This window comes from Pan troglodytes, chromosome 23 (genome assembly GCF_028858775.2).
Source record: "Pan troglodytes isolate AG18354 chromosome 23, NHGRI_mPanTro3-v2.0_pri, whole genome shotgun sequence".
NCBI lineage: Eukaryota > Metazoa > Chordata > Mammalia > Primates > Hominidae > Pan > Pan troglodytes.
In genome coordinates, this window is record NC_086016.1 from 26,795,105 (window position 1) to 26,820,267 (window position 25,163).

General features: G+C 41.3%; 1 protein-coding gene across 2 annotated transcripts in view; it reads right to left on the reverse strand.

Annotated features, from left to right (window-relative positions):
* The window catches only part of PIWIL3 (piwi like RNA-mediated gene silencing 3), a 44,449-nt gene extending 21,042 nt beyond the window's left edge, over nt 1–23,407 (reverse strand). For both annotated transcript variants that reach the window (XM_054675498.2, XM_016939614.3), the window contains exons 1-11: nt 23,291–23,407; nt 20,776–20,884; nt 18,816–18,947; nt 17,423–17,637; nt 16,717–16,838; nt 15,722–15,802; nt 14,945–15,148; nt 12,326–12,437; nt 10,637–10,763; nt 10,348–10,465; nt 9,840–9,954 (exon numbers count right to left, since the gene is read on the reverse strand). In XM_054675498.2, the coding sequence (XP_054531473.1) occupies nt 9,840–9,954; nt 10,348–10,465; nt 10,637–10,763; nt 12,326–12,437; nt 14,945–15,148; nt 15,722–15,802; nt 16,717–16,838; nt 17,423–17,637; nt 18,816–18,947; nt 20,776–20,884; nt 23,291–23,392 (1,437 nt within the window). In that variant the 5' untranslated portion in view covers nt 23,393–23,407. The remainder of the gene's footprint in view (nt 1–9,839; nt 9,955–10,347; nt 10,466–10,636; nt 10,764–12,325; nt 12,438–14,944; nt 15,149–15,721; nt 15,803–16,716; nt 16,839–17,422; nt 17,638–18,815; nt 18,948–20,775; nt 20,885–23,290) is intronic.
* Nucleotides 23,408–25,163: the final 1,756 nt, after the last annotated feature.

Here is a 25,163-nt window from a genome sequence, read left to right on the forward strand (position 1 = left end):
TTAAAACATGCAATTGACATATTGAATACATCAGAGTCTCTTAAGAGCAGAATTAAATCAAGCAGAAGAAAGAATTACTGAGCTCAAAGGCAGGCTGTTTGAAAACACATAGTCAGAGGAGACAAAAGAAAACACAGAAGCATGCCTACAAAATCTAGAAAGTAGCCTCAAAAGGGAAAATCAAAGAGTTACTGTCCTTATAGACAAGGTAAACAAAGAGATAATGGTACAAAGTTCACTCAAAGAGATAGCAGAACTTCCCAAACCTAAAGAAATATATCAATATCTAAGTATAAAGTGGTTACAGTAGATTTCACCCAGAGACGACTACTTCAAGGCATTTGATAATCAAACTTTCAAAGGTCAAGGATAAAGAAAGGATCCTAATAGCAGCAAGAGAAAAATAACATAGAATGGAGCTCCAATACATCTGGCAGCAGACTTTTCAGTGGAAGCCATACAGATCAGAAGAGAGTAGCATAACATCTTTAAAGTGCTGAAGGAAAAAAAAATTACCCCAGAATAATATACCCAGTAAAAATATCCTTCAAACATGAAGGAGAAAGACTTTTCCAGACAAACAAAAGCCGAGGGATTTCATCAACACCAGATCTGCCCTACAAAGAAATGCTAAAAGGGGTACTTCAATCAGAAAAAGAGGGATGTTGAGGAGCAATAGGAATTCATCTGAAGGTACAAAACTTACTGGTAATAGGGCCGGGGGCGGTGGCTCATGCCTGTAATCCCAGCACTTTGAGAGGCCGAGGCGGGAGGATCATGCGGTCAGGAGATCGAGACCATCCTGGCTAACACAGTGAAACCCCATCTCTACTAAAAATACAAAAAAATTAGCCGGGCATGGTGACAGGCACCTGTAGTCCCAGCTACTCAGGAGGCTGAGGCAGGAGAATGGTGTGAACCTGGTAGGCGGAGCTTGCACTGAGCCAAGATTGCACCCACTGCACCCCAGCCTGGGGGACAAAGCGAGACTCGGTCTCAAAAAAAAAAAAAAAAAAAAAAAATTAGCTGGGCGTGGTGGCGGGTGCCTGTAATCCCAGCTACTCAGGAGGCTGAGGCGGAGAACTGCTTGAACCCAGGAGGTGGAGTTTGCAGCAAGCCAAGATCGTGCCACCACTGCACTCCAACCTGGGCAACAGAGGGAGACTGTCTCAAAAAAAAAAAAAATTTCTAAAAGCTCAGTTACAAATGAAATGGGAGGCTGGGCACGATGGCCCACTCCTGTAATCCCAGCACTTTGGGAGCCCGAGGCGGGTGGATCACAAGGTCAGGAGATCGAGACCATCCTGGCTAACATGGTGAAACCCCGTCTCTACTAAAAACACAAAAAATTAGCCAGACGTGGTGGCAGATGCCTGTAGTCCCCGTTGCTTGGGAGGCTGAGGCAGGAGAATGGCATGAACCCGGGAGGCAGAGTTTGCAGTGAGCTGAGATCATGCCACTGCACTCCATCCTGGGCAACAGAGCAAGATTCCATCTCAAAAAAAAAAAAAAAAAAGAAACTGGAGATATTACAACTGACACCACAGAAATACAATAGATCATTCAAGGCCACTATGAACACCTTTACACACACAAACTAAAAAACCTAGAGGAGATGGATAAATTCCTGGAACCGGAAATATACAACCCTCCTAGATTAAACCAGGAAGAAACAAACTCTGAACAGGCCAATAACAAGCGGTGAGATTGAAATGGTAATATAAGATGCCACCAAAAAAAGTCCAGGACCAGATGGATTCACAGCTGAATTCTGTCAGACACTCAAAGAAGAATTGGTGCCAATCCTACTGAAACTATTCCAAAAGACAAAGAAGGAATCCTCCTAAATCATTCTATGAAGCCAGTATCACCCTAATACCAAAACCAAGAAAGAAGAAAACAAAAGAAAACTATATAGATCAATCTTCCTGGTGAACATAGATGTAAAAATTCTCAACAAAATACTAGCTAAATGAATCCATCACCATATCAAAAAGATAATCCACCATGATCAAGTGGGCTTTGTACCAGGGATACAGGGATGGTTTAAAATATGCAAGTCAATAAACATGCTACACCACACCAACAGGATTAAAAACAAAAATCACATGGTTATCTCAATAGATGCAGAAAAAGCATTTGATAAAATCCAGCATCGCTTTATGATTAAAAACCTCATGGCCAGGCGCGGTGGCTCACGCCTGTAATCCCAGCACTTTGGGAGGCAGAGGTGGGCCAATCACGAAGTCAGGAGATCAAGACCATCCTGGCTAACATGGTGAAACCCTGTCTCTACTAAAAATTAGCCGGGCCTGGTGGCATGCACCATAGTCCCAGCTATTTGGGAGGCTGAGGTAGGAGAATCACTTGAACCCAACAGGCAGAGGTTGTAGTGAACCAAGGTTGTGCCACTGCACTCCAGCCTAGGTGACAGAGTGAGAATTTGTTTCAAAAAAACAAAAACAAACAAACAAAAAAACCAACCACCCACAAAAAACAAACCACCTCAGCAAAATCGGCATAGAAGGGACATACCTTAAGGTAATAAAAGCCATAGGATATAAATAGAAACATAAGTTAAAAAGCAAAGGACACAAGTCTCAAATTGAAGAAAATCAAATTATATCAAGTACTCTCTCAGACCACAGTGGAGTAAAACTGGAAATCAGCTCCAAAAGGAACACCCAAAATCATGCAAATACATGGAAATTAGATAACCAAATGATCATTCAGGAGCAGGTTAACGGTGAAAATTTGAAAGCATTCCCCGCCAAGAACTGCAACAAGACAGATGCCCCCTTTCACCACTTCTATGAAACATAGTACTATAAGTCCTAGCCAGAGCAATCAGACAGGAGAAAGAAATAAAAGACATCCAAATCGGCAAAGAGGAAGTCACACTGTCACTGTTTGCTGATGATATGATCGCATACCTAGAAAACCCTAAAGACTCATCCAACAAAGCTCGTAGATCTGAGAATTCAATGAAATTTCAGGATATGAAATTAATGTACACAAATCAGTAGCACTGCTATACATCAACAGCAACCAAGCTAAGAATCAAATCAAGAACTCAACCCCTTTTACAATAGCTGCAAAAAAAAAAGGAATATACCTAACCTAACCAAGGAGGTAAAAGACCTCTATAAGGAAAACTACAACAGACTGCTGAAAGAAATCATAGGTGACACAAATGAAAACACATCCCATGCTCATGGATGGGTAGAATCAATATTGTGAAAATGACTATACTGCCAAAAGCAATCTACAAATTCAGTGCAATTCCCATCAAAATACCATCATCATTCTTCATAGAACTAGAAAAAAAAATCAAAAAAATCCTAGATTCATATGGAACCAAAAAAGAGCCTGCACAGCCAAAGGAAGACTAAGCAATAACAAATCTGGAGGCATCATATTATTTGATTTCAAACTATGCTCCAAGGCTATAATCATCCAAACAACATGGCACTGGTATAAAAAATAGGCATATAGACCAATGGAACAGAATAGAGAACCCAGAAATAAAGCCAAATACTTGTAGCTAACTGGTCTTTGACAAAGCAAACAAAAACAAAGTGGGGAAAGGATAACCTATTCAACAAATGATGCTGGTATAATTGGCAAGCCACATGTAGCACAAAGAAACTGGATCTCATCTCTCACCTTATACAAACATCAACTCAAGATGGATCAAAGACTTAAATCTAAGACCTGAAGCCATAAGAATTCTAGAAGATAACATCAGAAAAACCCTTCTAGACATTGGCTTAGGCAAAGACTTCATGACCAAGAACCCAAAAGCAAATGCAACACAAAGATAAATCGATGGGACTTAATTAAACTAAAAAACTTATGCACAGCAAAAGAAATAATCAGCAAACAGACAACTCACAGAATGGGAGAAAATATTCCCAAACTATGCATATGATGAAGGACTGATATCCAGAATCTACAAGGAACTCAAATCAGCAAGAAAGAAAACAATCCCATCAAAAAGTGGGCAAAGGACATGAATAGACAATTCTCAAAGGATCTACAAATGGCCAACATGAAAACATGTTCTAATGACCAGGAAAATGCAATACCGCCTTACTCCTGCAACAATGGCAATTAAAAAAAAAAATCAAAAGACAGATGTTGACATGGATGTGGCAAGAAGGGAACACTTTTATACAGCTGGTGGGAATGTAAACTAGTACAACCACTCTGGAAAACAGTGTAGAGATTTCTTAAAGGACTAAAAGATCTACCATTTGAACTAGCAATCCCACTACTAGGTATCTGCCCAGAGGAAAAGTCGTTATATGAATAAGATACTTGCACATGCAAGTTTATAGCAGCACAGTTTGCGATCACAAAAATACAGAACCATCCCAAATGTTCAGTCAATGAGTAGATAAAGAAAATGTGTATATTCATACCATGGAATACTACTCAGCCATAAAAAGGGTTTGCAGCAACCTGGAGTTGGAGACCATTATTCTAAATGAAGTAACTCAGGAATGGAAAACCAAACACTGTTATCTTCTCACTCATAAGTGGGAGCTAAACTATGAGGATGCAAAGGCATAAGAATGATGCAATGGACTTTGGGGACTGCGGGGAAGGATGGGAGGGGGTGATGGATCAAATACTACATGTTCAGTACAGTGTACACTGCTCAGGTGATGGATGCACCAAAAGTACAAATATCACCACTAGAACTTATCCACGTAACTACCTGTTCCACAAAAACCTATTGAAATAAAATTTAAAAAAAAAAACAAAAGAAAAATGTTTTAAAAAGCAAACGACAAATTTAAAATAGAGTTTATTCATTTTCTTTTTGCTTGTTTGTTTGCAAGCAGTGTTGTCGGCACCTTAAAAGAAGGGGTTATAAGACAGTATTTGCAAGCCTTATGGTAACTTCAAAAATATGCAATGGATACACAAAACAAACAAGTTATAGCATACTAGAGAAAATCACCTTCACTAAAAGGAAGGCAGGAAAGAAAGGAGGAAGAAGAGACTATAAGACCGGAAAACACATAACAAAATGGCGGGAGTAAATCCTTACTTCTCAATAATAACACTGAATGTAAATGGACTAAACTCTAAATGAAAGAGTGACCGAATGAATTAAAAAAAAAAAAAACAATGATCTGCTGCCTGAAAAAAACACTTGACCTATAAAGACTCACATAGACTGAAAATAAAGGCATGAAAAAACACAAAAAAGGCCAGGTGCGGTGGCTCATGCCTGTAATCCCAGCACTTTGGGAAGCCGAGGCAGGTGAATCACGAGGTCAGGAGTTCGAGACCAGCCTGACCAACATGGTGAAACCTGTCTCTACTAAAAATACAAAAAAAATTAGCTGGGCGTGGTGGCACACACCTGTAATCCCAGCTACTCGGGAGGCTGAGGCAGGAGAATCGCTTGAACCCGGGAGGAGGACATTGCAGTGAGCCAAGATCATGCCACTGCACTCCAGCCTGGGTGACAGAGCAAGACTCTGTCTCAAAAACAAAAACAAAAAAAAACAGGAATAGCTATACTTAGACAAAATAGATTTCAAGACAAAAACTATGAGACAAAGAAGGTCGCTATGCAACAATAAAGTGGTCAATTCAGCAAGAGGATATGACAATTGTAAATATATATACACTCAACACTGGAGTAACCCAGATATATAAAACAAGTATTATTAGAACTAAGGAGAGATAGTCCCCAATACGATAATAGCTGGAGACTTTAACATCCCACTTTCAGCACTGGACAGATCTTTCAGACAAAAAAAGGAAACGTTGGCCTTAACCTGCACTATACACCAGAGGGACATCGTAGTTACAGAAGATTTCAGCCAATAGCTGCACGATGAACATTCTTTTCCTCAGTACATGGATCATTCAAGGATAGACCATATATTAGGTTACAAAAGAAGTCTTAAAACATTCAAAAGACAAACAAAGCATCTTCTCTGATCACATGAAACAAAACTAGAAATCAAAAACGAGGAATTTTGGAAACTATACAAACACATGGAAACTAAACAATATGCTCCTGAATGACCACTGTTCATGGGTTAAATTAAGGAAATTGAGACTTTTCTTGAAACAAATGATAATGAAACCATGACATACCAAAACCTATGGGATACAGCGAAAGCAGTAATAAGAGGGAATTTTATAGCTATAAGTGCCTACATCAAAAGAGCAAAACCTCAAACCACCTAATGACGCATCTTAAAGAATTAGAAATACAAAGCCAGATGTGGTATCTCACACCTGTAATCCCAGCACTTTGGGAGGCCAAGATGGGCAGATCACTTGAGGTCAGGAGTTCAAGACCAACCTGGCCAAGATGGCAAAATCCCAGGTGCTGGGACTCGGGAGACTGAGGCACAAGAATTGCTTGAACCAGGGAGGTGGAGGTTGCAGTGAGCCAGAATCACCCCACTACACTCCAGCCTGGGCAACAGAGTGAGACTCTGTCTCTAAATAAATAAACAAACAAACAAAAGCAAGAGCAAACCAAGCCTAAAAGAATGAAGATCATAGAGCCAAGAAAAATGAAATTAAAATGAAGAAAATATAAAAGATCAATGAAACAAAAGGTTTTTTGAAAAGATAAACAAAACGGACAAATCTTTAGTCAGACTAAGAAAAAAAAAAAAAAAAAAAGAAGTTCCAAATAAGTAAAACCAGAGATGAAAATGGAGAGGACAACCAATATTGCAGAAATGTAAAGGTTCATTCCTGGCTACTATGAGCAACTATATGCCAGTAAATTGGAAAATCTAGAAGAAATGGAAAAATTACTAAACATATACAACCTACCAAGATCAAACCATGAAGAAATCCAAAACCAGAACAGACCAATAACAAGTAATAAGATCAGAGATGTAATAAAAAGTCTCCCAAAGAAAAGCCCAGGACCTGATCACTTCACTGCTGAATTTTGCCAAACATTTAAAGAAGAATTAATACCAATCCTACTCCTATTCCGAAAAATAGAGGAGGGAATACTTCCAAGTCATTTCATGAAGTATTACTAAAACCAAAGACACATCAAGAAAAGAAAACTACAGGCCAATATCTCCAATGAACACTGATATAAAAAATCCTCAACAAAATACTAGCAAACAATTTACTAACACAGTAAAAAAAGTTCATCACCAAGTGGGATTTGTCCCAGGGATTCAAGGATGGTTCTATGTAGGCAAATCAACATGATACATCCACAGAATGAAGGACAAACTCATATGATCATTTCAACTGATGCTGAGCAGCATTTATTAAAATTCAATATCCCTTCATAATTAAAAACCCTCAAAAACTGGGTATAGAATGAACATATTTCAACCTAATAAAAGCCATATACTTCAGACCCACAGCTAGTATCATACTGAATGGGAAAAAACTGAAAGCCTTTTCTCCAAGATCTAGAATACAACAAGGATGCTCCCTGTCACCATTGTTATTCAACATAGTACTAGAAGTCCTAGCTAGAGTCATCATACAAAAGATTAAGGTAATCCAAATTGCAAAGATAGGATCTGATATTTGGAAAAATCTAACGATTCCAAAAAAAAAAAAACATAGAACTGATAAATTTAATAAAGTTGCAGGATACAAAAAACCAAAAAATCAGTAGCATTTCTATATGCTAACAGTGAACAATCTGAAAATGAATCCCATTTACAATAGATAAAAATAAAATACCTAGGAATTAACCTAACCAAATTAGTGAAAGATCTCTACAATGAAAACTATAAAACACTGATGCAAGAAATTTAAGAGGCCACACACAAAAATGAAGATATTCCATGTTCATGAATTAGAAGAATCAATACATTAAAATGTCCATATTATCCAAAGCAATCCCTATCAAAATACCAAGGGTATTCTTTATAGAAACAGAAAAAACTATCCTAAAACTTATTTTAAAACCAAAAGACCCAGAATTCCATAAGCTATCCTAAGCAAAAAGAACAAAACTGGAAGAATCATATTACCTGACTTCAAATTATACTACAGAGCTATAGTAACCAAAATGGCATGGTACTGGCATAAAAACAGACATATAGACCAGTGGATCAGAAATAGAGAACCCAAAAATAAATCCGTATCTACTGTGAACTCATTTTTGACAAAGGAGCCAAGAACATACGTTGGGGAAAGGACAGTCTCTTCTGTATATCCATATGCGGAAGAATGAAACTAGATCCCTATCTCTCACCATATATTAAAAAAAATTAAGATGGCTTGAAGACATAAATCCAAGACCTCAAACTATGAAACCACTACAAGAAAACATTGGGGAAACTCTCCAGGACATTAGAGTGAGCAAAGATTTCTTGAGCAATACCCCACAAGCACAGGCAACTAAAGCAAAAATGGATATGTAGGATCACATCAAGTTAAAAAGCTTCTATGTAGCAAAGGAAACAAAGTAGAGCAACAACTCACAGAATGGGAGAAAATATTTGCAAACTACCTGTCTGACAAGGGATTAATAACCAAAATCTAAGGAAAGCAAACAACTTTATAGGGGAAAAATAATCCAATTAAGAAGGGACAAAACACTTGAACAGACATTTCTGAAGACATACAAATAGCAAACAGGCATATGAAAAAGTGCTGATATCAATGATCAGAGAAATGCAAATCAAAACTACAATGAGATATCATCTCACCCCAGTTAAATGGCTTTTATGCAAGACAGGCAATAACAAATGTTGGTAAGGATGTGGAGAAAAGGGAGCCCTCATACGCAGTTGGTGGGAATGTCAATTACTATAACCACTATGGAGAACAGTTTGGAGGTTCCTCAAAACACTAAAAATAGAGCTAACATATGTTCCAGCAATCCCACTCCTTGGCATATAGCCAAAATAAAGGAAATTAGGATATTGAAGAGATATCTGTACTTCCATGTTTATTGCAGCACTGTTCACAATAACCCAGATTTGGAAGCAATGTAAATGTCCAACAGATAAATGGATAAAGAAAATGTGATACATATACACAATGGAGTACTATTCAGCCGTAAAAAAACAATGAGACCCTGTCATTTGCAACAAGGCTGGAACTGAAGGTCACTGTGTTAAATGAAACTAGCCAGGCACAGAAAAATGAGCTTTACATGTTCTCACTTATTTGTGGGATCTAAAAGATGGAAACAATTGAACTCATGGAGATAGAGTAGGATGGTTACAGAGTCTGGGAAGGGTAGTGGGAGGTTGGAGGAGAATGTGGGGATCATGGTTAATGGGTACAAAAAACAGAAGAAATGAGTAAGACCTAGCATCTGCTAGTACAAAAGGGTGACTAAAGTCAAAAATAATTTGTGTATTTTAAAATAACGAAAAGAATATAATTGGTTTGTAACACGAAGGACAAATGCTTGAGGGGATAGATACCCCACTTAAGCTGATGTGATTACGCACTGCATGCCTGTATCAAAATACCACATGTAACCCATAAATATACATACCTACTGTGTACCCACAAAAACTAAAGATAACAAAATTTAAATAAAATTCTTTTTTTTTTTAACATGGGTTAGTGAATTACTTTGACTCTAGGTACTTGACTCTTAAGGATATATTTGAAAAAATGGATCTTCCAAATGCCATGAGCAATTGTCCAGAATATTAATTAGATAAATACAGAGCTTACTATGTGCCAAGCACCTTACATGCATTCTTAGTGTTTCTTATTGTCTCAATATAGAACGAATGAGCAGTCTGAAAAGAGAACAGCAGTCGTAGTCATTACTGAGACTCAGTTAGTTCCTTTTTGCTTTACTCTTCATTTGACCCCACCATGACATGATGATTTTGAAACTGTCTTACCATTCTTCTGCCTTGCACGATGTTTGCGTTTTTCAAAACTCTTCCCGGGACGGATAAAAAATTGGTATCAAATTTCAGATCCCAGAGTTGAAGTAACTCTCGTACTTTTTTATTACTGAAAATTAAAATATTGCCAACATGATCAAACCAAATAAGATAAGTAAAAGCAGCTAGCCATTTGTGCAAGGCAATTTCCTTCTATTCCAAGGTTCACCATCACTTGTCTGCAGCATTGAGATGCGGCAGTACCTTCCCTGAAACTCTGAAATCTTGTTTTTGCTTTCATGTTCATATAGGTACTTATAGCCTTTTGATTTCATTCTTCCCCCCCGGCCTCCTAATCTTGCAATGACAGAAAAACTGGAGTTGTCCCCCAACATCAAAATTTTTCCCATTGTCACTTGCTTGTAGAAGAATCTGACATGCCAGGGCTGAGATGCCATCAGCTTCTCTGGGACACCATGCACATGTACACACACACACACTCAGCCAGAAAAGCAGCACTTACTCTTGTAGAGTATTGATGAATTCTTTTAATGTATGATGCCTTCTTCTTGGACTCAATCTTGTATGTTTAGCCAATTCTTTCATAATGCTATAATCTTTACGTATTTCATCTGTTAGACCTTTAAAAAAATCCAAAAGATACAGCTGAACAAGCATGAATTTGAGTGAGGACTAAATTATAACAGCTGGAGGAACCTACTACCAAGGAGACACACTTCGAATTCCCTGAAAAGCCTGCGTTAAGTGGTAATTATACCTGACTTTAAAGAGTGGCTGTAATCCATCAGTACCTGTCATGTGGCACAGCTGAGGAATCAGCAGGATAGGTTCACGTTGTGTACCCGTTAGGCCCTTTTTCCATCTGCCCTGGCTGACCAAAAGTGGCTGTTTCTTCACTGTGACAATTTCTTTATGTTGCTGCTCAACAAACAAGAGACCAGCATGACCATCAGTGAAACCTTAGAAACATCACACACAGAGGTTCAAAAGTGCATGTGTGGGACTACAGATGAAGGGCCACAGGCATGCTGGTGATATTAGGTTCCCCAAGTTTAATAGTGTACTATGAATACTCTCAAATTCTCTTACCTTTGATATGCCACGGATCTTTTCTTGTGAGCATACTTGGCCAAATACAGGACTCCCACCAAACATGACGCTGGAGTCGTCAAGCTACTCTAACATTGTATATGAGAATGGGTGAGACAGTATCTGAGGTTCTCACCACAGTCTTGCCTTTAAAACTCCCAAAGCATACTGAAAACTGTCAAGAGGACAGTTTAAAGAGGGGCTGTAAGCCACCAGTACCTGTCATGTAGCACAACTGAGGAATCAGCAGGATAGTTTCACATTCAGGATAGGTTCACCCGTTAGGCCCTTTTTCCATCTGCCCTGGCTGGCCAAAAGTGGCTGCTTCTTCACAGTGAACACTCAGATTGAGGAATCCATATCTTACAAGATTAGCACATAACTGACATCATTTTACATGTTAATCATTTTTATTCTTTTTGGACTGAGTTCTACAGGGCTGAGATTTCTAGATAAGTAACATTTTCTTATCTGAAGTCTTACCACATTTGATTTTTTTTTTTTTTTTTTTGAGATGGAGTTTCGCTCCTGTTGCCCAGGCTGGAGTGCAATGGCGCGATCTTGGCTCACTGCAACCCCCGCCACCCGGGTCCAAGCAATTCTCCTGCTTCAGCCTCCTGAGTAGCTGGGATTACAGGCACGTGCCACCATGCCTGGCTAATTTTGTATTTTTAGTAGAGACGGGGTTTCTCCGTTTTGGTCAGGCTGGTCTCGAACTCCTGACCTCAGGTGATCCGCCCTCCTTGGCCTCCCAAAGTGCTGGGATTACAGGTGTGAGCCACTGCGCCCGGCCCATATTTGATTATCTACCAAACAATCCAACCACATTTAAAAAACTATGGTAGTAGGCTGGATGCAGTGGCTCATGCCTGTAATCCCAGCACTTCGGGAGGCCAAGGCAGGCGGATCACCTGAGGTCGGAAGCTCGAGGCCAGCCTGACCAATATGGTGAAACCCCGTCTCTACTAAAAATACAAAAATTAGCCAGGCGTGGTGGCAGGTGCCTGTAGTCCCAGCTACTTGGGAGGCTGAGGCAGGAAAATTGCTTGAACCTGAAAGGTAGAGGTTGCAGTGAGTGGAGATCATGCCACTGCAATCCAGCCTGGGAGACGGAACGAGACTCCAACTCAAAAAAAAAAAGTATGATAGTAGCCACTTTTAAGACTGAAAGAAAGGAAAGAAGGGGTCACACTGGCGCCATTCTAGTTATGTGACATTACCCTATATACAAGGCACGTGGATGCATGGATAATAAATAAGTCAAGCTATAATCCCCTAAAAGGAAAATATGTATGTTTATATGACAAATATGTTCAAGTAGCTAAATAACACAAACTGAAATACATGAAGGTTTACAATTTAAATATATTTAAAGAAATACAGTTTCATACCTGCCTGTAGTAGTCTATATAGGTGATTTTGCTGCCATCTGATTTGTTAAATGTGTCTTCAGGATTCTGCTTCCAATCAATATCATCTACTCTGTAGGTTTTGTTGTTGTATCTGTGGAATAATTACAATATGGTATTATTTGACTTATTCATCACATGGAACCATCCACACAGAAAATAAAGACATTTTTAATCCTGCAAGGAATTGCAGAATATATTAGATTTACTTAAGATGTAATTCACATACTGTACAACTCACCCATCTGAGCATACGATCACCTGGTTTTTACTACAGCCACAGAGTTGTGCAATCATCAAGACAAAGAAGCAGCATAACCATAGGCAGTCACTTCCCATTTTAGCCTAATCCACCAGCCTTCAGGCAGCCACTAGCCTACTTCCTGTCTCAACACATTTGCTCATTCATTTCACGTAAACTGAGTCATGCAATGTGTGTTCTTTCCCGACTGGCTTCTTTCACTTAGCATCATGTTTAAGGTTCATCCATGCTGTAGTAAGTCTTGGCACTTCTTTTCATTTCCAAATAATATTCTATTGTATGATATCCCACCTTTTGTTTATCCATTCACCAGCTGGACATTATGGTTGTATATACTTTTGGTTACCATGAATAAGGTTATGAACATTTATGTGCCGATTTTAATAAATATGTTCTCATTTCTCTTGTGTATTTAAGTAGGAGTAAAATTTCTGGTTCATATGGTGATGATATAGGAGTTAAAACGGAATTTAGGTGGTTAGTAAGGGTAAAAGTTCTCGGTGGAATTTTCTCTTAAAAAGCAGCCTCCAAATCATTTTTCTAACAAAAAGCAGCCTGAAAAAATCAAGCTGCAAACATAGATAAGCAAGCTGGAAGCTTACATAGTTGGATGCTGGCAGTTATGCCAGAAGCCAGTATATCCAACATGGAGGTTCTCTTCCCTTCTCCTTGTCCCTGCCATGTGTGCAGGTGTTATGGTGCCCACCCACTAGATGGAGATCACATCTGCATAATGAAAGATTAGGGTGGGATGGCCAGCCTCTTCGCAGGCTATGTAAATGGCACACCTGGTCCAACCAATCCTCTGGGCCCTACGTAAATCAGACACCACCTCCTCAAGCCCCTCTATAAAACCAACTGCATCCCTCTGCAAAGCAGGAGATTCATTCGGAATGCCCCTCCCCCTGCAAGGGGGCGCTTTTCTCTTCTTTCACCTATTCAGCTTTCTGCTCCTAAACCCACACCTTGTGGGTCTATGTCTTTGTTTTCCTTAGTGTGAGACAAAACCTCATGTATTTCCTCAAACGACGCCACTTCAGTAATGCATATCGTTAGCATTTTAAGAAAGTGCCAGACTGTTTTACAAAGAAGCCATACCATTTAATATTCCTACAAGCAGCATACGAGAGAGTTGCTTCTGATCTTTCCACATCCTTGCCAACACTTGTCAATATCTAATTTTAACCATCCTAGTGGGTGTGAAATGATATCTCATTGTGGTTTTCACTTGCATTTCCATGATGGCTACTGATGTTAAACGTTTTCACGCATCTATTGGTCATTTGTACATTTTAAGAAATATATCTGGAGAAGTATCTAATCAGATCTTTTGTCCATTTTAAAAATTATGTTGTCTCTCAAGTATTGTTTGTATATTCTAGATACAGGTTACTTAATGTGATTTGCAAACATTTTCCCCAGTTTTTCCAGTTGTGTTTTCACAATTTTGATAGTATAGTTTGAATAAGTTTTTAATTTGGTGAAGCCCAATGTATCTATGTTTCTTTTGTTATCACTTCTGCTTTGAGTGGCTTATCTAAGATTTCCCTAGCTCAAAGTCAAAAAGATTCAGTCCTATATTTTCTAAGAATGTTATGCTTTTAGTTGTTACATCTAGGTCTATTGAGTTGGTTTTTGAGTTAAACTGGAATTGTGTGAATTGCATGAGGAAGAAGCAGGTGGATGTTCAGTTGTCCCAGCAACATTATTGAAAAGACTATTCTTTCCCCTATTGAATTGCCTTGACACACTTGTCAGAAGTCAACTAAGTGGAGGGTTAACCTTCTGTACTCTATTTCACTGGTCTCTGTCTGTCTTTACACTGACATCACACTGTCTTGATTACCAGAACTTTCTGGTAAGTTTTAAAATTGAGAAGTGTGAGTCCTCAAATTGTGTCCCTGTAAGGTTGTATTGGCTAAGTAACTGGTTCTTTAAATCCATTCTCTTACCAATTTAAGATTTCTGCTGTAGAAAGATTTTAAAACTTCCTTCAAATGGGAAATTGCTGATGGGTTATAACTAAGCACTGATTTTTAAACTAGCTAAATGCCCACAAAAGAGCAAAAGGAAAGAAATTCAGAAAGAGCTTAGTGTTATGTGCAAGGTAGGGTTCAGAACAAATGGACTGGCATTAGGGATTTCAAGAAGAGTGAAGTCTACAATTGACACATTCTTCTCCCAAGTTGTATAACCAGAGGAGAGACGTGTTCAGTTGTTCTTGCAATTTCTACTCCTCAACTTCAACATTTAGTGATTAGAAAACTATAGGACCATCTCTTGGGGTGGGGGAAGGGGGAGTTAAAGTGATTGGATAGGTTTTTAAAAGACAGACTTACTTTGTCAGAACAATTGATCCAATTAATTTATTAGTTACTTCCTCTCGGATGTTTCCTGTCTGGGCCTGGGCAGATGTTCTCTTTATGAAATCATAAGCAGTTTCTATTCGGAGCAGTTTGTGGCTCACATCGGCACAGAGGGTAATGCTGTTTTCGTATTGAAGAATAGAAGTAACATAACCCAGCCAGATTTCCAAACTGGTACTAGAATAAATTACATGAGAGTATTAAGTCCGATCTCTTCACATAAAGCCAAGGGTTTCCAAGCCTAAGCTCTGGGTCTAAAAATTGGTACTTAGGAGTCAGTTTTAAGTATTTGTTCTTCGTCTTTTGAAGGACCTTCAGATAAACATTTATCAGATGTGCTATTTATACCATTTTTGTTCAACTATGTTTTGTCACCCACAGGCTTAAAGTGTCATATCCATATTTATCTGTAACATATGTTTAATATACACATATACCAGTGAGTAATATATATAGTTGCTATGATTGAAGATATTTTCAAAGACAAATTACACATTTTGGATGATTGTTTAGGCTTCTTAATGTGTATGCAACAACTGAATATCTCAAAGGTTTATATTTGTCATGCTAAGATTTTTAAAGTAACTCTTGCTGAGTTGACATTACACTGAATTGTTCATGGTCAGTGGATACCATTTAAAAGGCCATCACTTTTAAGGCATACCACTTCAAATATGAAATGAATAACTTTCTCAAAAAATCCTACGTTTAAGTCTGTGCAGAGTGTGAAATTTTCTACTTTATACAAACCCATGACGGTATAACTGAATGGCCTTCTTTTTGGTATAATAGTTGCGACCAACTTGTTCAAAATCCAGCAGCGTGAAAGTTCTGGAAATGGAAAGAATAGATTTTGTTGAAAGTACAGGGTACATTATTAAGCATTTGGTAAGACACATAAGGGAAAAAAAAATCTGTCAATGACTGTTTATATTATCAATGAACACAAAGTACTTGTTAACTAAGTTACATTATGAGGTGGATATTAAGGTTCATTTAACCTCATTTGTTCCATCTCCTTATAAACATAATATTGTAGAAAGGTTACCAAAATGTTCTTCATTCTCAAAACTGAACTAAGGTCTCTTTTTCAAACTGTGTCTTTTTTTGGAGACAGAGTCTCGCTCTGTCGCCCAGGCTGGAGTGTGGTGGCACAATCTCTGCTCACTGAAACCTCCACCTCCTGGGACCAAGTGATTCTCCTGCCTCAGCCTTTCAAGTAGCTGAAACCACAGGCACCTGCCACCACGCCTGGCTAATTTTTGTATTTTTAGTAGAGGAGGGGTTTCACCATGTTGGCCAGGCTGGTCTGGAACTCCTAACCTCAAATGATCCACCCGCCTCAGCCTCCCAAAGTGCTGGGATTACAGGCGTGAGCCACCACGCCCGGCCTCAAACTCTGCCTTTCAAATTTTAACTTTCAATATTTTGTCATTGTAGTGACCATAGAATAAAAAATGCATTTGCTACAGAGACATACACAGATGTGTATAGCTGATGTCTTTCTAGGCAGGTATGAGCCAAAGAGCGGGCATCGGCCAGGAGAAGAACATTGAGGATAAGCCACTGAACTTGCATATTCTAGTTGAGCCTCAAGTATCATTTCATCTCCAAGACCCTTCACTCTCTGAATACATGAGGACTATGAAGAACACTAAGTGCTAGAAGCAAATGGCTGTATTCCACACCACTACACAGTAAAACAACCGAATGAGTATCAAAGAAACTCAACCCCGGTAACATACCTTCTAAAGAGAATGTTGTAATAGCGTAGGCAATCTGGCGACGTGGGCGTGAGTTCTTTGGAAAACTCAACTGTAATCTTCACGATGTTTTTGTCTTTGGTTGTGCTCAACCATTCCACTCTCTGAGATTAAAAAAAACAAAAAAAATGTCCAGATATTCTTCCAAAAAACTAAACTTCATTGCACGGCAAATCACCATGTCACTTGGCTATCCAACACACCATCGTGATGGAGCAGTCTTTCCCACAAAAGTACGTGCGTGTGGAAAACATGATTCACAAGAGTGAAGAGTTGGAATTAAATATTTAAGTCGAAATATTTTACTTAAGCTCCTGAAAGCAATTTAATTGTTCAGTTAATATAAAAATTTAAAGAAGAAAATAAGTTCTCTAACTTGTTTTCTGCTAGGAGTGGGGGGCTGAAGTTTCAAAGTAAACAAATAGAATAAAAAAATAAAGTATCCAAACTTTGTCAGCATTTTTGAGCCACATTGTGCTATTAAATTTCATTTAAGCATTAAAATCAGAGGCATTATTGAATATCAGTGATAACCGAACATGGCACATAGGTTTCACAACAAGTCATATGGGCAAGAGAGCCTTGGGATGTCTCAACAAACAACTGCGCAAAAACAATAGGTGTTTTATTATAATAAAGTGAAAACAAGAGAAAGAACACAGGAAAATGTGAAACAACATTACTTAACCCGCTCTTTTAGTGGCCGAGATAATAATAAAGAGTTTCCATCAAATATATGGCGCTCTCCAAACTTCCTTCTATGTTGATCAAGTAAAATTGTACGGAGATTTCCATCTTCTATGTCTGGTTTGTAGTCAACGTTATATTTATATGCAACCCACTGAGGACGAGATATCACTCGGAAGTGGTTGGCGAGTAGCTGTACCACTGTACCCTCTGAACCTGAAAAATGGAGCCACATGACAATAAAGAAACAGACTGATTGGGCCCAAAACAAACAGTTTGGACACTACAATATTAAAAGCCAAAGTTAGGGCTGGGCACGGTGGCTCACGCCTCTAATCCCAGCACTCTGGGAGGCCAAGGCAGGTGGATCACCTGACATCAGGAGTTCCAGACCTGCCTGGCCAACATGGTGACCCCATATCTACTAAAAATACAAAAAGTTAGCTGGGCACAGTGGCAGGTGCCTATAATCCCAGCTACTCGGGAGGCTGAGACAGGACAATCACTTGAACCTAGGAGGCAGAGGTTGCAGTGAGCTGAGATCATACCATTGCGCTCCAGCCTGGATAACAAGAGCTAAACTCCGTCTCAAAAAAAAAAAAAAAAAAAAAAAGAAAAGAAAAGTCAAAGTTAGGTCAGACAAGGAGATAAATGACATTTGTAATGCACCTGATGTCCAGAATGCCTATCAATTCAATGAGCCCTTATGCAAGCATACATTTAGGAAGTTTAAGATACTGAATAGATTGAAAATGAGAACCTTTGTGGTTTCCAAAAGGAGAGAAAGTGCCACCCTATGTAATAATATTTAATTTAAAAAAAAGTCTCAATGCAGGCCAGGGCACAGTGGCTCACACCTATAATCCCAGCCCTTTGGGAGGCCCAGGTGGGAGGATGGTTTGGGCCAGGAGTTCCAGACCAGCTTTGGGCAAGGTGGGAGGCACCTCTACTTACAGTGATGACAGAAGCTTTCCAGAATCTATTAAAGTTTTTATCAAAAGTTTAAAACGGGCCAGGTGTAGTAGCTCATTCCTGTAATCTCAGCAGTTTGGAAGGCCCAGGTGTAAGGATGGCTTGGGCCAGTTCCAGACCAGCAAGACCGTGTCTACAAAATTTACATATATATATATATATACACACACACACATATATATAATATGTATATATTATACACACACACACACACATTCGGGCATGGTGGTGCCCACCTGTAGTCCCAGCTACTTGAGCTGGGATCAGCTCAGGATCAGCTGAGCCCAGGAGTTTGAGGCTAAAGTGAGCATCACTGTACTCCAGCCTGGGTGACAGAGCAGGACCTTGTCTCTCAATGAAAAAAAAAAAAAAAAAGTTAAAAACGAACAGCTCCATAAACATTGAGTTCTAGACCAACATACCTGTTTTTGAGTCTTTAACATGCTTCATATCTTGCCTAGTGTTCACCACCAGGTCTTGAAAAACTCCACCAATCCTTCTCTCCTGCAAGGGCGCTGTATGCAACCCAGCCTCAGGTCCAGGTTCCTTCACCCCTGCATAAATGTAAATGCCAGAAGTTTAAACAATAAAAAGGGAAGAATAGAAAAGACAGCATTAACACCCAGCATAAGTTTGTTGGAGGTAGAAAAGATGCCACCCAAGGTTCCAAAACACATTTCCGTGATATGTTGCCGCAAAAGCGTAACCTTACCCAGAAACCTTTCCCAAGGAGTCCCCAGTTCACATCCGTGGTTGCCTTGGCACTTTATTCATTCCTGCTACATATGTGCCCCATTTCTTTGGGTATTTGTTCATGGTACAAGATTCTAGAAACCTTGGTTCTGTCTTTAAGCCTATCTCCTGGCGCTATGCTGCCCCCTAGTGGGCATCATAAAATGCCAAATAAGCCAATCATTTAAAAAATCTATAAAACTGGCTTTTAATACAAAACTGATCTATCCTTTCTATTAAGAGCAACTAGGAAAGGATCACACTCACTATTTTAACTTACATTCTAAGTTTCATATCGATGTAGCTATTCTACAAAGTTAACATTTAAATGACAGCACAATGCGGTCTTTCAGTGACGAGAGGCATCCTGAAGGAATACGCACACGTTATTGTAAATCCCGTACACCTAAATGGCCAAGACGTCTGTGCCTTGGGTTACAATAATGGTTTGCCTCAAAATTTTACTTCTGGAGTCTAGTTTTTAGTTTATGATGATCTTACAAAGTAAGTGTCTCCATTTCTGTGACAGACTAACTACATTTTACACATAAAATTTGAACAATTTTATCAAACTCCCAACTAGTTCCTGACACATCCAGCAATCAAATTCATCATATTAAAATGTCAGCAAAAGAAAACAGGTATCCTAGCTTGGCACCTTGGCACTCGCTACAAACCACGTACTTTTATCTTTTGAGACAGAGTCTAACTGTCACCCAGGCTGCAGTGCAGTGGCACTGTCTCAGCTCACTGGAACCTCTGCCTCCTGGGTTCAAGTGATTCTCCTGCCTCAGCCTCCCTAGTAGCTGGGACTACAGGCGCATACCACCATGCCCAGCTAATTTGTATATTTTTGGTAAAGATGGGATTTTGCCATGTTGGCCAATCTGGTCTTGAACTTCTGGCCTCAAGTGATGCACCCACCCGGGCCTCCCAAAGTGCTGATGTGAGCCACTGCGCCCAGTGCATGTAATTTACACATACTATTTAATAACAACCCTTCAGATAGGATCTGATTATTAAAAATGTGTTTTAATTTATTCAAATGTATAAGCTCATTTTATAGGTTCTGGATTTTGTATCCATTTGTTAATATTTATCTATAATACAATTCTTTTTTAGTGTTTCAAGTTTTGACTCATCACAAGCTATTTTGCTATAGAGAGCAAAGAGGAGAATCCAGACTGAAGTTGGATCACATTAGCCGAAACCTTAGCAAATGACAATATCTGAGCCTGTGTGCATGAGTGCTGTATAAACGAGGATAACCTGTCAGCCTGCAATGTAGGTAACAGGTTCAACCTGTTAATGCCACAATTTAAAGAGGCAAGAAAATGGTGTTCTTAGAATTCCATTAAGTTAACTTAGAGTTATCATCTGCAGATGTGTCATCTAAATTTGAAAAGCAATTATGTTGAACTGGCCAATAAACAGTGACCTCCATCTCCTTTCCACAAGTTAAGACACAAGGTGAAGAAAACACCATCAGATAATTCACTGCACAAAGAGAGACAGTTGCAAGCTGCATACACTTCCCATCCCACCAAACCTCACGGGAGTCCTGAGGCTATATAGAACCTTCTACCTCTGTGGTAGCCCTTCACACATGAAGCATCCCCTGCCCCTCATGTCCTTCTTGCTTCCTTTCACCTTGAGACTGTGCTCCTCCTCTTGCTGCTCTTGGCTGCAGAGGTCTAACCACTGGGACTTCCTCCTGCAGCGGCCGGGGTGTCGACTGCAACTGAGCGGGCTCCTGGGTCTGCATGTTTTTGGAAATAGAAATAATGAGCAGTGCCCCACTGCATTCATTCTCCCTCCAAATGGCACTCGCAGGGCACAAGGCAAAGGAACTTCCTCTGCAAAGCTCACATTCCAGTGACATAAACTAAGTTGTAATAAGCAACATACATAGCACCTTGTGTGGTAATTGCTAAGGAAAAAAACAAAAAAAGGACAAAACAAACCGAGGAGAATCAGGAATTATTGAGAAGGTGGGGTGTGAAGGGGCAGGTTTCACTAGCTGATGGGGGCAAAGGAGGGCCTCAGTGAGAAAGTGACACAGAACCCAAGACTTGGAGGTACTGAGTGAATTAGCAAAGTTACCCAAGCCAGCAGTGGAAGAAAAAGAGCAGAGTTCTGCAGTTGGGAACGTTCAAGGAAGAATGAAGCAGCCAGTGTGGCTGGAAGAAGAGGGTGAGAGATGTCAGTGAGATGAAGGGAAGGAGGTCATTTTAAGGAAATTGCTTCTGACTGATACAATGAGAGCTGTGACAGAGGCCAGGTGCAGTGGCTCACGCCTGTAATCCCAGCACTTTGGGAGGCCGAGGCAGCCAGATCACCTGAGATCGGGAGTTCAAGACCAACATGGAGAAACCCCCGTCTCTACTAAAAATACAAAACTTAGCTGGGCATGGTGGCGCATGCCTGTAATCCCAGCTACTCAGGAGGCTGAGGCAGGAGAATCACTTGAACCCAGGAAGCAGAGGTTGCGGTGAGCCAAGATCACGCCATTGCACTCCAGCCTGGGCAACAAGAGTGAAACTCTGTCTCAAAAAAAAAAAAAAAAAAAAAGCTGTGACAGGATACCAGGCAGAGGAACGACATGAACTAATTTGTCAGGTTCCGTGTTGGGAACAGGCTGAGAGACAAGGAAATAGCAAGGGATGTGAGCTGTTTGGGCCAGAGGCCAGGATAGGGGTGGTGAGAAATTGTCTGATATTGGATAGTTTTTGAGAAAACAATCCCATGGTTGTTTTTGAGAAGGGCTTGAGGTCATGGAGATAGGATGAAAGCACAGACTTTTGGTCTGAGCAAATGGAAGAATGGAAGTCCTTCTGATGAGGTGGGTATGGCATGTTGGGGAAGGCAGGTTGGGAGTGTGAGTTGTCCGTGGACACTCGTGGGGGTGTTAGGTGGTGCAGGAGAGGTTCTGGCCAAGGAGATAAATATGGGGACCTGTCCACACACCAGAAAGCATTTTGACACTGGATAACTTCACCAAGGGAGTGAGAATATGGAGAAAAAAGATGAGGCTCAAGGGCTGGGTCTTGGCAATATCAAGAGGCCATAGAGGAGAACTCCACAAAGGAGAGCAAGTGGGAGTGGTCAGTGATGAAGGAGGTAACCTAAACACCAAACGGAGGGAGTTGATCAGGAGAAAAGAGGTCTCAACCGTGCCAACTAAAAGTGAAGGGGCAAGTCTGAGGAGAGCTGCCCTGTGAATCTGGCAGAGTGGAAGGGCCCAGGGAAGGTTTCTTGATGAATGGGAGTGAACTCAGTGAGTCTGTAGACAGACGGGAATGATTTAGGAGAACACACACCTGCTGACTTGGGAGACAGAAAGGCAAGCTGCAGGAGACATGCCCTAGACAGAGGACTGGCTAAGGGGCTAAGTAGAGATATTTGCTTTAGGTAGGAACAAAGACGGTGCCCTAGGATCTCCGGTGAGGGGCTGGACTATGGGTTCAGATGCTCATGAGTGAGGAGACAAGAGAGGGAGCCACTGACACTCTCATTGGATGCTTTGTCTGTCTCAGTGGCACAGAAGTCTATGTTGAAAACTGATAATTAGGACCAGGAGGAGGAATTGAGGTTGGAGGGCTTAGGAGAAGGAGAGGAGCAACAGTCACACAGCAGAATAAGTGGACCTGGAAGGCATCGTGCTACTTCCATGCAGTATATGGTCCCCCTGGAGGTTGTCAGATGGGGCCCCGCGGTGCCACTGTGGATCCTGCTGTGTGAATGTAAAGTGGATATGCAGTAAGAGAAGACAAAACAGGGCAGGCATAACAAGTTTTCAACAAGGCTGGAAACTCTTATCTAACTCAGGCTATGCCAGTACCTTCAGGAAGTTGCTCATTTTGGGTCACTTACAAAGAGGAGTCATTGGCTGAAGCCAAGAAATCTAGAAACCTTTGCATCCACTTTGGGCTGAAAGTCAGTCTGCTTGCACATGTGAAAATGTGAGAAGGAAGCAGTGGAGAGTACATCCGAGTAGATAAAGCCTCCCCATGCTGCCATCTATACAGCCTGACTTTCTTATGAACTTTTATTAGTCCTCACTTAGCACTATACCTGAACTAGCTTCGCTCAACAACCAACTCTATGTTCTTTTCAGTACAGGCACGTATCTCTTGCAGAAAGGAAACAACGTTACAGGGCTCACTGTAGCTGATCCAGGTGCTCTGGGTCCCCCAGGTGCCTCTTGTTGGTAGCTCTCCCTGCGGCGGGCTCTGCCTCGGGCGCGAGTCCTTGCCCTACCAGGCATTGTGGTCCTGAAGGTGATGACCTTGAAGAACACAGTTATATTAGACATCTCTGTGGAGTTGCCTGGTGTCTTACTCTCTTTAGTGTTGCTACAACAGAATATCTGAGGCTGGGTAATTTATAAAGGAAGAGGTGTGTTTGGCTCATCATTCTGATGGCTGGAAAGTCCAAGACTGGGCAGCCCATCTGGTGAGGGTCTCATGCTGCTTCAACTCCTGGTAGAAAAAGCAAAAGTGGGGGAGAGATGTGGACAAAGACCACATGGCAAGAAGGGAAACGAGAAACTGAGGAGGCCGGACTCTAACAACCAGCTCAGGCAGGTGCTAATCCAAACTCACTCACCTCCAAGGCAGGGAATTAACCTATTCATAAGGATTCCACCCCCAGGGCCCAAACACCTCCCAGTAGGCCCCACTTCCCAATGCTGCCACATTGGGGATCAAATTTCAGCCTCAGTTTTGGTGGGGACAAGCCATATCCAAACCATAGCACCCGGTAATGTTTTTTTCCCGTTACTATTACTTCCAATAAAGCATCTGGTTACTAACGACACACATTCTCCTATCACACCAAAAAGACTGACTGCCCCCCGAGTCAGCAGAGAAGCATCCTATAATAAAAGACAGGAGACCTGGTAAAACTTTTTTTTCTTTTTTTTTTTTTTGAGAGGGAGTCTTGCTCTGTCACCCAGGCTGGAGTGCAGTGGCGCAATCTCAGCTCACTGCAACCTCTGCCTCCCGGGCTCAAGCAATTCTCCTGCCTCAGCCTCCTGAGGCACACACCACCGCACCCAGCTAGTTTTGTTTGTTTGTTTTTTATTTTGAGAGAGTCTCACTCTGTTGCCCAGGTTGGAGTGCAGCGGGGAAATCTCGGCTCACTGCAACCTCCGCCTCCCGGGCTCCAGCGATTCTCCTGCCTCAGCCTCCTGAGTAGCTGGGATTACAGGCTCGTGCCACCACGCCTGGCTAATTTTTGTATTTTTAGTAGAGACGGGTTTCACCATGTTGGCCAGGCTGGTCGCGAACTCCTGACCTCAGGTGATCCACCCGCCTCAGCCTCCCAAAGTGCTGAGATTATGGGCGTGAACCACCGTGCTCGGCCAAACTTCTCTAGAAATTTAAGGAAACTATGGTTATCTTCCACACAGAGACTCACAAGACACTAGGGGTTACTACGCTTGTCTGTATGAGTCAGTTGAGTACTGGGTTCTTCTCACCTCCCAGGCATCCCCACAAGCACAGCAAGGAGCCCAGGTGCCCCCAGACCCTCCCACCCCACACTTAAACCTCAGCTCCCGCATCCCGAGTGGGACCTCCGCCCACCATCTCCTGCCTCGGCCCTTTGGACTCCGCTCCCACAGCTCACCTGCCCTCCTTCCACAAGAATTAGGCTGATCTGTGCGCTATGGACCGGCGCTCTGTGGCCTCAGGTTCCTGGTCCCAACACCGCAGCGTCCCGGCGCTGATCTCCGCGGGGTCAGAGGCGCAAAGCCCCTTTTCCAAGAGGGAGATCCTCTTGCCTTTCTGGGCACACAGCCCCACGCCCCGCACCGGTCACCAAAATGGCCCGGGGAAATACACGGACCAGCCCAGCCTCCCGCAAGACGTGCCGCACACTCAGGAAGGCAGGCGTCGCCCCCGCCCCAATTCAATTTCAACCCTGGGGTCCCGGCCTCTTCTGGCGCCGCCTCCGTCCGGCCGAAAGAGGCCACGATGAGCTGCACGTGGCGGACTCAAGAGATGCCGCGAAGTCTCCCAGGGATGGGAGTGGGG